This window comes from Crocodylus siamensis, chromosome 1 (genome assembly GCF_052110815.1).
Source record: "Crocodylus siamensis isolate JL-2025a chromosome 1, ASM5211081v1, whole genome shotgun sequence".
NCBI lineage: Eukaryota > Metazoa > Chordata > Crocodylia > Crocodylidae > Crocodylus > Crocodylus siamensis.
Genome location: NC_143395.1, coordinates 403,897,623 through 403,911,907, shown reverse-complemented (window position 1 = coordinate 403,911,907; position 14,285 = coordinate 403,897,623). Strand labels below are relative to the sequence as shown.

General features: G+C 45.8%; 1 protein-coding gene across 3 annotated transcripts in view; it reads left to right on the top strand.

Moving 5' to 3' along the window:
* Positions 1-406: 406 nt before the first annotated feature.
* LOC149875338 (N-acetylated-alpha-linked acidic dipeptidase 2-like) overlaps positions 407-14,285 on the top strand; it is a 55,996-nt gene continuing 42,117 nt past the window's right edge. For all 3 annotated transcript variants that reach the window (XM_090030590.1, XM_090030591.1, XM_090030589.1), the window contains exons 1-5: positions 407-528; positions 2,309-2,495; positions 3,644-3,737; positions 4,249-4,347; positions 13,093-13,178. In XM_090030590.1, the coding sequence (XP_089886716.1) occupies positions 463-528; positions 2,309-2,495; positions 3,644-3,737; positions 4,249-4,347; positions 13,093-13,178 (532 nt within the window). In that variant the 5' untranslated portion in view covers positions 407-462. The remainder of the gene's footprint in view (positions 529-2,308; positions 2,496-3,643; positions 3,738-4,248; positions 4,348-13,092; positions 13,179-14,285) is intronic.

Here is a 14,285-nt window from a genome sequence, read left to right as displayed (position 1 = left end):
GTCTTCTATAATAGATTATCCCAGCCAGCATTCCCCACATATGCCATATCATGTATAGGGACAAAATAATATAAGGGAGAGTCTATCAACTGTACTGTGGCATATTAGGAATGGTGCTGTTTTACTCATGGCCATGAGAAGTATACAGATACTTTGCTGCAACAATCTAGTACTGTATTTTTCAACATCATAGTAAGGATGCTTCTAAACTTTGGATTGCATAGGAAATTTTCAGCAATGACATAGGCTTTTCTGTAAAATACTTTGGGAGGGTTTTGCCATAGGTTGCATTAGGGGCAGAATTAGGAGTGTATAAGTGCAAAGACTAAACCTACTGCCTAACAGATTTTTACTAAATAAAGTTAAATTGCAAGATTGTAGCTGTCTTTCTGCCCTGGACAGGCAGATCTGGTCTATGTGAATTATGGTCGCACGAAAGACTTTTTAAAGCTGGAACGTGAGATGGGAATTAACTGTACTGGAAAGATCGTCATTGCCAGATATGGGAAAATCTTCAGAGGAAATAAAGTAAGTTTTTTTTTTCTTTCTTGAAAATCATAATTAGTTAGCAGCATTTCTGATTTTGCTTGCATTGGAATCGATGGAAATGTAATGAGAAACAGATTCAGCCACTACATTTAACCTTTGCTTCTGAATGGTTACAAAGAAAGATATCGTTTATCATTTGTATAACATAAAATGTTTTATTATAACTTGGAACATAGAGCCTGAGCTGTTCCCAGAATCAGGCTTGGAGTGTCTGTGGCATAAGTGCATCCAAATGGTAATTCACAAAAAAATATTGATGAGTTGGCTATTGAAAGTCACCAAGATGAATACAAACTTCTAAAAACATGTTTCAACAGATTCACAAAAAGATATAGAAAAGTAGGGCTGGAACAGAATTCAAGAGATCATCTAATCCAACACCCTGCTCAAGGCAAGGTCATAATTCTTTAACAAAATCCAGTGCAATTGTTTTTCCAACCTATGCTTAAAAACTCTGAGTGATAGAAACTCCACAACCTCTGTAGATCAGCAGCCTACAGCCCTCAGAGCTATTGGATCTGGCTTTAGCAGTCTGAGGCCTTTAGAAGCACTTGGCAGAGGGAGCTTCTCCCACGCCACAGTGGGAAGAAGAGGAAGTTAAGAGAGCTTTCCCTTTGCTGTGGTGGGGAGAAGCAGTGGAAGCAGACGGGTCCTACTGCCTGCCTACCTCTGACCTCAGATAGGTCATTCCAGCCTGAAAAGTTGCTGACAGATAACCTGCATCCAGTGGCATAACAATGGGGAGGTTGGGCAGAGTGGGGGCATCGTGAGCCCTTGGGGGGGGCAGCAGGTGCCCTTGGGGGGGCAGCTTGGGCCCTTGGGGAGAGGGCTTGGGGGGAGGGGGCATCCGCTGGGCCCTCCAGGGGATATTTACTCCCCTGGCAGCACTTCTGGTTTCACTGCCAGCACTTCCAGCGCTTCCAGTTTTACTGCCGGCTTTTCTGACCTCGGCAACTGGCTCCCAGGAGACTGCTCCCCTCCCACTCAGCGATCAGCTGCCAGGTGGGACTTCCCCCACTTGGCGAGGGGGGCGGGAGAGGGAGAGAGGGGAGAGCGGGGCAGCGCAAATGCAAGCATTGGCCCCCGGGCACCCATGGTATGCCACTGCCTGTATCATGCAGGTATTAAATTTACACCCAATTACTTACTGCACAGTAAGGCAGGTGTAGATGCCTTACTGCACAGTAACACTGTGTGTGTGGACTGACTTGGGACTAACTTTAGTCCCAAGTTAGTCCACACATCGTGTTAACATGTTTTAATGCCTGCACAGGTAGACAATGCCTATTCCTGCTTACTGTGCAGTAACTTCCTGTGTAGTACATTTAAGCCAGCATAAATGCACATGTAGACAAGCCCAGTGAGTACTATAAAGTTGAAGCATTTTGAAGAGGAAGGTATCATTAACACTCTATAATAGGAAAACCAAAGCACAGAGGGTAAATGCTTTTCTAAAGTTAATCGAGTAGTCAGTCTGGCAGGGAGCATTAGATAGCACCCAGATCTCCTGACATGGTCTTGTGCCCACATCTTTAGGACAATGAGATTCTGGTCAATGATCAGTTCTTCTTGGTGCTATGGTAACATAATCAACAGCATGCTACATTTTGACATATTTTTCCATTGAGATAATGATGACTCCAGCTCTGTCATGTGCACTCTTTAACATGTCTCCCAATTGGCAACATGATATAATGTCCAGGTTTGTCTTAGCTCCATAAAGACATTTGGCATTTCCTAAAGACAGATAATTTTGTAGGTTAAAAATGCCATATTAGCAGGAGCCAGAGGAGTTATACTTTATTCAGACCCTGCTGACTACTGTGCACCTGGAGTAGATCCCTATCCAAAGGGCTGGAACCTTCCAGGAGGTGGAGCCCAGCGTGGGAATGTGCTGAACCTGAATGGTGCAGGAGATCCCCTCACACCAGGTTACCCAGCAAAAGGTGAGTGGCAGATTCATAACCTGAAGCATGTGATACCAGTACTTTCTATCCTAGTTCTGAAAATTGTCCTGTCACTAGCAATTAAGTTAATGTTTTCTCTTAAAGTACAAAGCACAAATGGTTTCCAGCAACATTTGATTTCCCTTGTGTGGATCAGGCTCAATTCATAACTGCATCCTGTTCCAGCTGGCTTCTTTTGAGCTAGACAGGAAAAACAGTTTCTAGGCAAATCTCTTTACATGTGATCCAAGCTTGAGACCATTTACAAATCCGGAACCGGATAGACTAAGCAATAGAAAATTAGTTAGGATTTATTGAGTTTTGGAAGGAGCTATGTTTCTCAAGAGGACCGATTTAAACTGGCTTATAGCTGCCATCAAGGAGAAGTAATAGCTTTGCTTGGCTATGTATTTCCTTGCTGATCATAAATTCCAAGCAGAAAAAACACTGTAAACTGTTTACAGGGAATGAAACTTTTGCATTAAAGTCACAGTAGCCACTGTAGCCAATGGGTGCATCTACCCATGGACTTTACTGTGGAGTTGACTAATTAGCTTCCCAGTAAAGCGTCACAGTGTACATGTGTGCTACTATTAGGATGCAATAAATTAATTAGTATAGTATAGTACTACCCTATGGAGGAGTAACTTACTGCACCAAAACGCATGTGTATATGGTAACCAAGACTGGCTGGGGCATGAGGGTACGAAAGTCTGCCACTTAGCCCTGCACTGTAGTACTCTCATGCCCCAGCCAGCTCCTCTGCAGTCTGATGACACCAGCCAGAGCCTGGGGCTGACCCCCACCAGGACCTCTTGCCAGTCCAGGGATGCTCTGCCCTGACTCACACTGTTGTGGTCGCAGACACACAGGTAAACACTGTGCCCAGGAGCAGCTGACTCCGGCATGAAGTTTATTGCTGCAGTTTGTTGCATCTCACTAGTAGCATGTGTAGATGCAACCAATGGTATTAATAACTGTCCTATGACAGGATGCTGATTTATTGGAGGTGACATAATGGGAGAGGGTATACATAGACCCTTGTGGCTACTAAACAGCTCTTTATTGCTAAAAAAAAATAATTCTAGTTAATATGCAAACTGATGAGGATAGTAAAACTTGATATTACAATATTTTTGGTTTCTCAGAGTACACTTTCAGATATGAAGTTGATGAAGGAGTAGGAATACCTGTAATCCCAGTTCATCCCATTGGCTATTATGATGCAGAAATATTGTTACGGTAGGAGGATTTCAGTCTTCTCCACATGGACTGGGTATTCCTGTGTGTACTGCTTTCTTTGTATAAATATATTAAGGCTGATGCATGACTGTTTCTGTGTAATACAATTTTAATGAATACTACAGAATAGAAAACAAGGACAAACACCTGGCAAAAACAAAAAAATGAACAAAAGCATATTTTTAAGAAACCATAAAAACTCTGTTTTCCACAAGGGAGAAATACTGCTTTTCCACAAGGGAGAAATAGTGGTCCAGACACCTTTTTTATTATTTTTCCTGCTTAAATCTGTATCCTTATTTTAGTCTTGGTAAGAAACTTCTATACACCTTACTGAATCTCAAGGTAATTTACAGGCATTCTGAATACTCGGCATGACATATGAAAGCAGGAACTTCCTGAAGCCTACCTCTTATGCAGAATATAGCATTTTAAATTTAGCTTGATTGTAGGTGTGATGTTCTATTTTACATATTGACCAACTGTGTTTGTCTTGGTTTTCACTTAACAGCATCATGGGAGGACCTGCAGCACCTGATGATAGCTGGATGGGAAGCCTCAGCGTGCCTTACAACGTAGGGCCTGGATTTATGGGAAACTATTCTACAAGGTTTGTCCGAGCACTTCTGTTGCAAAAAATTAAAGTGGGGGCGGGGAGGGAGACAAGAAAAGCTAAGGAGGAAATGTGTGTAGTTTTGAGGAATTTTATACCTGGAAACATAGAAAAGAAATTAAGTCCCCTTTGGGAAGATAGTATTATTGGATGATCACTAGTATTTGAAATAATACTAAATTGTTAAAACTATGGGCTTGTTCAGTGCTCTTGGAAGTCAATGGCAAGACCATCACTGAGTTTAGACACTGGATGCCATCGAGTTCAACTCATGGAACTCATTGCCATAAGACGTTGTAGAAATCAACAGCTTAACCAGGTTCAGAAGAAGATTTTGACAGATTCACGTAGTATAGGTCTATTGCAATAAAAAGCCTGGACAGGCCCTGAACAAATACTCTCTCCTTAGTATCTGCTCTGTATCATTGTGGCATACACAATACTGGGCTAGATGGACCCGTGGTCTGACCTACTATGGCGTCTCTTCTGTTCCCATGAATCTGACTTCATATATTTCTCTTCTTAACTCATATACTAAGTTAAGGCACTGTTTCCATCTTTAAAATGTAACATTGAACAATGAGGCCTGTCTTTTTTCTACTGAAAAGCATATATTTAAAACCCTCTTCTCTTTACATCGGGTCCTGTCCTTTCCTATTGTTTCTGAAAACTAAGGTGACAAGAGAGCAGTATTCTGAAGTGGGAGGGGAAGGTGCAGTTCCCTAAGTTGCCTAAGTGCCTAAGCAGTTGTTTACTTTTGTCCTCACCTTTCCCATACCCCACGGAAGTCTTTCTAGGAACTTTCTTTGGTGTTAGACCCCAGAGGACAGCTGTTTCTCCAGAAGGTCTGGAAAAAAAAGTAAGATGAGAATCTCGTAAAAGGCAAAGAAAAGGCAAAGCTTTTAAAATGTTCATATTTTTGAGAGGGGTACATCACATGATTTTTAAACGCTGGGGTAGTCCAGTACACTCATTATATACTACTTTGCAAAATGAAACAAAACCAGTCAGTTTCCCTGGTAGTAGTGGTATCAACCATGTTTGACAGAGAACTGGTTGATAACATGGTGGGTGCTCTGTCTTCCTAGTTTTTCAATAGGATGAATGTTGCTCCTCCATCCTAGTTTCCATCTGGTAGATTACATTACAATTGTGGCTGGCAACCTTTTCAGGCTGTGGGTTAGAGTCACCCATTTTGGGTCAGAGGTGGCCAGTTTCCCCCATGGCACTGTGGTGGAAGCACCTGCTGCCTTCCCTTCTCCCCATGGCTGAAGATCCCTGGTGCTGAAGCCCCAGGCCTGTAGAGCCATTGGCTGCAGACTGTAGGTTGCCAACCCCTGTAGCTAATAACTATGTTACTACAGTAACGTGCAACATCAGCCCTGGTTGCAGTCATTTCAGAGGTCATATTCCATCACAGGAGGGAGAGTAGATGGTGAGGACAATCATGAACAGGATGGGATAGTGATGATATATGTGTTATGTCCCTTTCCACCCAGGAATATGGATGTGCTTTAAATTTTAAATTTCAGTATCTGTGTTTAAAATCCAATTAAAATTTCTAAGGCGTGCAAACAAACTCTGACAGAATAGATTTTATTATGAGACAAACCAGGCAAATGTTTTGAGCAGATTGGAGGGCAAGAAACAGTAAGAGAAGAAATAATAAAATAAATTAACAGAACGCATTATGTTAGGATGCTAGACTCGTTCTGTGAGGAATTGGAGAAGGACTTTCGATATTTCTTAAATATCTAACCTGTTTGATTGTAACCTTTAAGTAAGATCCTAGAGAATCAGCCCTGGATTCAGTATGTATTGATCCTGCATAAACTTAAGCAACAGAGAAATTAAGAATATAAATAGTCCTGTTAAGCCCAGTGGGACTATTACTCACATATGAAAAATTAATCAATGGTATTACTATTTGCAGGCCCAAGTCTTTCAGGTTAGCTTCTCTTCTGGGCAAAAATTCATTATCTGTCTTGAAGAAGGTATTGGTTTTGACAGCTATATAGCTTTGCCATTGAGATGTTGCCCAGTGCAGATAAATGTGTATTTTGTTTTACAGAGAGAAGCTGAATTGAATATTTACCCTTCATTTACAGAGTTGCTCATAATGGATTTTCATTTCTGTTTGTTGGGTTCTTTTTTTGACAAAGCTTTAACATTTCGCTCTGCCATCTTAAAATTTTTTTTAAATATTAAATTTATTCCTCTGCTTTCACTGTTTAGTTGTTACACACCATTCTGACAGCCGCTTTTGTAATTACCATTTAATCATATTTTATCATTATTTTTCTGTAAAAATGCAGCTTGTTTTTTGAGCTTGTTAAAAGTATATTTGCATAAGTAAGTATTGTCATAGCATCATGTGTCAAAATTGAATACATTTCCAGTGTTTTGTGTGTGTATGTGTGTGTGTGAATTGGAGACCTGATGTTAATTTACTCCTCTGTTTTATGAGTAATTTAGGCTGTTTTATTGCCATGCACCTAATTAATACGAGGAGTGCACCAAAAAAGATGTTTTTGGGCTGATACCGATGGCTGATTTTTAACGAGCCATATCAGCCAATACAGATCTGATGGCTGATATGTGGCCTGGCAGCATAAAGAACAGCTTCTGGCTGGTAAGTCTGTTGTGGTGGAAGGGGTGGGGGAGGTAAGGGGCATTGGGGGGACAGATTGGGGCCCCTGTAGTAAGGGAGGGGGTGGGAGTGGGGCAGGGGCAGGTGCTGCCCTGCTAAGGTGGAGCAGGGCATGGGATGGAGCTAGGAACGGCTTGTCTGGAGGGCATGGGGAGGAGGGGGTGGCTCCCACCACTGTATGCAGCCTGGGAGGGCATGGGGGGGTGTGCCCCTGGATCTGTGCATGGGGTGAAGGTGGACTGTTGCTCTGGTCTGAGGCTGGGGTTGTCCTGGCAGGGGGCTGGGCTGGGCTGCGCTCAGGGTGGGTGGCAGTGGTGCTGGGAGGGGTTCTACAGGGGGCTGCAACCATCCCAAAATTCACCGTAGCCCCCCCAAACCCTCCTCCCAGTACCACCGCCTCCTGCCCTGAGCACAGCCTGGCCCACTCCCCCTTGCCAGGAAGAGCCCAGCACCACCCCAGCCCACAGCGGCAGCCTGCCCTCGCCTCATGCAGGTCCACGGGCACACGCCCCCCCATACCCCCCTGGGTTGTGTGCAGCGGCAGGAGCCACCCCCCCTCCCCACACATCACGGACAAGCCATTCGTAGCTCCATCCCATGCCCCACCCCACCTGGCTGGGGAGCACCTGCCACAGCCCCTGCCCCACTCCCTCTCCCTCCCTCACTACGAACGCCTCAATCTGCACCTCCACCGACACTCCTTCCCTCTCCTGCTCTGCGTGCTGCCAGGCTGCACTCCTGGCCACCTGCGTGCTGCGCTGCATCTGTGTGCATGCACAGGCGTCAGCCAAAAAAGTCAATTACCAATACTGTCAATTTTCCTTATATTGGTGCTGATCTGATATGGGACTTCTAATTAATACCAAAGTGACAAATACTATGAAGAAATTTGAAAGCTTAGGGTTTTTGTGTGTTGGATGGTTTTCCTTACAGTATCCTGCTGTCAATAAAGAATTTCAAATAAAAATACCATAGCACTATCGTAGACCCTGTAAATTAGTACTCCTGCTTAGCACTTTGGCTATGTACAAGGTTTTACATTACAAGATAATATGGCACAAAGTTTTATATGATTATTCCTACTCTACAGATGGGTAGTGTGTGTTATTGTGATTTATAGGCTATACAACTAGTCAGCAGAAGAGCTGGCAACTTGTTAGATTGTAGGCAACTGTTTCATAGATTTCATAGATTTCACAGACTTAGGGCTGGAAGGGACCTCGGAAGATCACTGAGTCCAGCCCCTCGCCCAAAGGGCAGGAAGTCAGCTGGGGTCATAGGATCCCAGCAAGATAAGCATCCAATTTGCTCTTCAAGGTGTTCAGTGTAGGTGCTTGAACCACCTCCGATGGCAGGCTGTTCCAGACCTTGGGGGCTCAGACAGTAAAGAAATTCTTCCTTATGTCCAGCCTGAAACGGTCTTGTAGTAGTTTATGACCGTTCGACCTTGTCATCCCTTGGGGCGCGCTGGTGAACAAACATTCCCCCGGATACTGGTGATCACCCCTGATAAACTGGCCATCAGGTCACCCCTGAGCCTGCACTTTTCCAGGCTAAAGAGCCCCATGGCTCTCAGCCTGTCGTCGTAAGGTCTATTTTCCTGACCTCTGATCATGCGCATGGCTCTTCTCTGGACTCTCTCAAGCTTCTCCACATCCTTTTTGAATTGTGGAGCCCAAAACTGGATGCAGTATCCAGCTGCGGCCTCACCAAAGCCGAGTACAAGGGGAGAATGATGTCCCAGGTTTTGCTTGAGAAGCATCTATGGATGCAAGCCAGCGTTTTGGTCGCTTTACTAGCCACAGCATCACATTGCAGGCTCATGTTCATCTTGTGGTCAGTGATGACCCCCAAGTCTCTTTCTTCCATAGTGTTATCCAACGTAGCACTGCCGAGCCTATAAGGATGCTGCAGGTTTTTCTTCCCTAGGTGGAGAACCTTGCATTTTTCGGTGTTAAACACCATGAGGTTCTCGTCCACCCATTTGCTGAGCCTGTCCAGGTCAGTCTGGATCGCCCTCCTGTCTTCTGGCGTGGATGCTTTGCCCCAAAGTTTGGTGTCATCAGCGAACTTGGCCAGTTCGCTCCTGACTCCAATGTCCACATCATTAATGAAGATGTTGAACAATATGGGTCCAAGGACAGAGCCTTGGGGGACCCCACTGGTCACAGGACACCATGATGAGTGACTGCCATCAATTACTACCCTCTGGGTCTGACCATGGAGCCAATTTCCCAGCCAGCAGATCGTGGTGGACCCATGGCCACAGTTGGCTGGTTTCACCAAGAGGTGATCATGGGATACCAGATTGAAGGCTTTTTTGAAGTCAAGATATATGACATTGTCACGGAGGCACTGGGGTGCTCCGTGCCTGAGCATGAGATAAGGCAAGCTGCCAATCACCGGGGCAGCCCAGCTGCCGGTTGCTGGAGCAACCAGGTAGGTCATGTGGCCAGAAGGGGGCTGGGCCGGGCCTTTATAAACAGCCCAGGCCGGAGCCTGACTAGCAGTTCCCTTCTGGCAGCCACAGGAGCAGGAGCTCTGTGGCTGAGCTGAGCGGCCGGAGTTGGTGGTTGCAGCCTTACCACGCGGACCGGCTGCGATGATGCCAGGGATGAGAACACCCTAGAGGGAGGTGGGGTTGGGAGCCCTAGAGGGGCTTGGAGTTTGCCTTATGAGCGGGGAGGCTCTGTGTTGTTTATGTTGTAGCCAGGTGGCTCAGGTTTTGGTTATAGTTGCACCGGAGGACCAGGTGAGGCTGTAGGGGTGAGAGGAGGCCTCATGGGGGCTCCCCAACAGCTTGGGGGTTCCCGGTGCCCAGGAGGGGCACAGTGCCAGTGGGGCACAACTGTTTGCGCCGGAGTGGCGCGGTGTACGGGGGTTTGGACTCCAGCCCATGAGGGCGGCAGTTTGCCCAGTGGGGCAAACGACCCAAGAAAGGGTCAAGGGGCCAGGCACGGCTACGGCCACCTGAGCCCCAAGCGCGGGAAACGCGTGGTGCGAGAGGTGCGGTATAGGCCCCAGAGGGGGCGAGGCCCCAGAGTGGGCGGCAGGCGCGGTGAGCGCGGCCAAAGACCCCGTGAGGGGCAGCAAGCGCGATGAACATGGCCAAAGACCCCGTGAGGGGCAGCAAGTGTGTGAGCACGGCCAAAGACCCTGAGAGGGGCGAGAGAGGCCCCAGAGTGGGTGGCAAGCACTGTGAGCACGGCAAAAGACCCTGAGAGGCGCTAGAGGCACGGCAAAAGAGAGGCATTGAAAGAGTACCTGGGCGAGGCAAGCCCAGGGGCGCCAGGCTAGGGGCGCTGGTGGGGAGACAGGCCCAGAGGCGCCAGACAGGGCATAGGAACACAAGGACCAGATATCGTCCACAAACAGCTGCGAGGCTTGGGGCGTGCTAAAGGGGAGGTTTGGAGGCATGCATAGCCCTTAAGGCAAGGGGTGCACAGAGGTACCCCATACGGAGTAGGGGCAGGGATTCACACTGTTCACCGGGGAGATAAAGGCAGCCTCCCATCCAAACCTATTAATCATCAAAGTCATGGCGGGCGAGAATCCCAGGGTGCTGAGTCCGCCTTATGTGACGGTAGGGGGCGCTAGGGAGTACACGGCCGCTCCTAGGCCCCACTCCCTCACAGACATCAATCTCTTCTTCCTTGTCCAGGTGACAGGTCACCTGGTCGTAGAAGGAAATGAGATTGGTCAAGCAAGACCTACCCGCAACAAACCCATGCTGGCTATCCCTTAGGATGTTGGCATCAGCCAGTCCATTAAGGATGGCCTCCTTAATAAACTTTTCTAAGATCTTCCCCGGGATAGAAGTCAGGTTGATGGGCCTATAGTTAGCTGGATCCACTGATACTCTGAATCATGGTATACATGTAAGAGGTCTAAGTCAGATGCCTGATGAATCTGATAGTAGCTGACAAGCCCAATTTTAGGGCAGGGCTGGCCTTAAGGAAGATGGTGCTTTGGGCGAACTTATATTTTTGCACGTGCCTAAGTCAGCAGCACTGCTGCAGGCAGAGGCTATGGCAAGTGGGCAGGGTTCTGGGGCTCAGTCTGGCAGGGAGGTGGAGCAGCATGGTGCTCCAGGCAGGTGAGTGAGTGGACAGGCACCACTGCTGCTGTGTGTGAGCAAGGTGGGCAAGGTGGGCTGTGTGTGAGCAAGGTGGGCAGACTGGAGCAGGTGCTATACCACCTGCATGTGCCCAGCCCTTCTGAGCAGTGGTTGGAGGTTGGGGGCAGGCTGGGTTGGGCATTGCTCCTCCAGCTTGGGGGAGATTGATAGGCCTAGGCCAAGGCAGGGGGAGAGTGATACTGTGAGTGTGGGCTATTCACATGTATGTGTATGTATGTGGCACCCTCCCTGACCATGGCACCCTGGGCAGTCGCACACATTGCTCACCCATAAAGCTGGCCCTGTTCAAGAGTGGCACAGCTTGTTACAAGTTTCACAGATCCGTGTGGTGGCTGAGTCGGAGTTCAAGTTTACAGGATGCTGCTCTCTTCTTTCTTGCTTTGCTTCCATTCTCTAGATTAAAACCGCTCTATGTTGAGCTGTACCCAGTGCCAGATGTTCTTTCCAGATTGGACAGAATTCTGCATGCTGTTCCCAGCTTTCTATGTTGAATGACTTCATATGATTTTTGCACACATCATAGTACTACAACGAGGGTGAAAGTAGTACCCCATTTTCTAGAGCCATCTCAAATCTCACTATACAAAATATTCTAGGGCATATGGTCTCCTCCCATTCTCCTGACATAGCTGTTCCATCGCAACCTCCTCTTGATAGTGGTTTCTGAGTGTGTTAGTCCTGCACACTTCAGTACCTCTGTGTTTGATATTCTATCTTCCTACTTTATTTTAAAGATCGTATGTAGACATCTCATGTGGAAGCTGTTCAGTCTCTTGATGTGCCTAGCGTATGTATTTCATGTTTCTGAACCGTAAAGCAGGGTGTGTGAGTTCATGCCGAATTATATAAGGACTGAATTAAGCACAGACTCAGACCTGGATGTTCAATTTAAAACTTTTATTGTTTCACAAAGTCATAAACTAAGGAGGTCTGTTGGTTCACGAGGTTCCCAAATCAGGCCCTTGCTTTCTAACCCGAAGGCTAGGTGCGGCTGCCTGATTCAGTAGTCTCAGAACTGGTCAACAGCTCAGTTAAAAGGAGTCCCTTATCTTCTTTTAGACAAAAGATACAAAACTGTCCCCACTCTGCTCTGAGTGAGGCATCTAACATAACTTTACTATTACTTAAATACGATAACACATATACATATGCATTTCTAATTCTTACTTCTATTGGTTACTAGTTAACCCATCTATATTATAATATCAGGTGACACGCTCTTTATTATAATCTTTACGCTTCTTATGTTAATTTTTAATGACCTAACTACAACAGTTACCAGACTTTGCTTGCGTAATATAGAGTTATTTTTTATCATTGCGGTTTAACTGTGCGGTTTCCTTTTTTCACAATAGAAGCTGCTTGCTTGCAATTTTTATCAGACTGTCAGAATTTCTATCCAAGGGTCAGATGGTGATCACCAGAATGTCAATCACTGACTTCTCAACCTCCTTGAAGCATTCTGGAGTTTTAGTGCGTTGTTAATTATGCTAGGCCTTGCTTAGCATAAGCACTATCTCACACAGGGATGACACTACACAAGTCTTGTAGATTCACGTCTTCACCTTAGTTGATAGTTTGCTGTTATACCATGCGTGTTTCTGTAATAGCCCAAAATGATTGGCTGCTTTTCCAATTCTGTTGGTTCAGTCTGAAGGTCAAGATTTCTACCTGATTTCTTTGATCAGCAGGAATCGCACCTTCAGACGGAACTGACTAACAGAATGAGAAAAGCAACTAAGAATTTCAGGTTAGATAGTAGGATTGGATTATAAACCTTAGGATGTAAAAATGAAATTTATTCTTTTTTCAACTTTTTAAGTGTTAGTCAGTGTTTATTGATATATGGCAGTGGTAAGTATTTCTTTTACTTATATCATATCAGAATGGCATTTTAAAGGCTATTGTTGTTGAGGACATGGGATCTTATTGTTTCTCTTGCTTTTTGTTTCAGAAAGATTAGGATGCATGTTCACACTAATAATAAAATAACACGAATTTACAATGTTATTGGCATCCTCAGAGGAACTGTGGAACCAGGTGAGGTTTGTTTGTATATACTTAGGATACTCTTATGTAGCTTGAGGTTCAACTTTGAGATTTGGAGAGGGGAAGGCTTGTTGGGTCATCCTGATACTCTGATTACAATATTCCCCAGAGACCTATGAAAGAATGATAGTTCTTGGTCTAAGACATCCCAGTTTTATAGCGTCCCTGGCTCCTCGTTCCCTCATACAGCCTGAACCCAGCATTTTCTAGCACAACACAAATGATGAAGCCCTAGTAAAGAGATGAACAGGGCTCTGGATCCCAAGTCCATCATTACTAGAGTGTCCAGACCCTAAACAAAGGTCTGGATCCAAATTTCTTTCATGTTCTTGTATCTAAAACTCTGAATCTAAATGCCTGGGTGTTCCATACCTGATTCTGTTCACTGTTTTGCATTCTGCAACTTGGGCTCATCTAAAAATCTCAATCAATTGAATCCAGTTTGGGTTTTTTTCTAACACTTTTTTTTTTCAAGCTATATGGTTGTAAAAGGGGATCCCTGCCCCTGTTACTAGTGGGGATGGGGAGGAAAGGCAGTTAAGAATAGCAGCACAGGTGGACTGAGCCAAGGATTGATAAGGTCACGTGGCTAATGAGCAACTGGCCACAACTGGTCACTGGGTGGAGTGGACCTAGTCATGTCTAGAAAGAGCTTAAGCTGGGGGATATAAGCCCAGGTGAGGACATATGGAGGGGCTTGCAGGAAAAGGAGTTCTGGTGAGCACAGGGACTGCTGGAGATAGACAAGCACAAAAGCCACACAGGGAAGCTGGGGAAAAGACTCCTAAGCAGGTAAGGCCTGCATGCAGCATTTACCCAAGAAGGGAAACTACTTGTTTTCTTTTGAAGCAGCTGGCTTGTGTTTTTTTGTTTGGTTTAAGCTTGTGAGAACCAGGTTGTGGCTACAGGGGTGAAGGAGACCATGACCAAGGTGCCAGGGTGTGCTGTAGGGACTAGGAGACAGCCCCAAGCCCTGAGGCAGAAACTAACGTACTGAGATGGAGCCACAAGGGATGCTGGGGGAGTCTGATTTAACTTAAACCAGGAAGGGGTCTGGGACAGACATTGCATAAACTGGTTTGTCCAAATCAGTTAAGT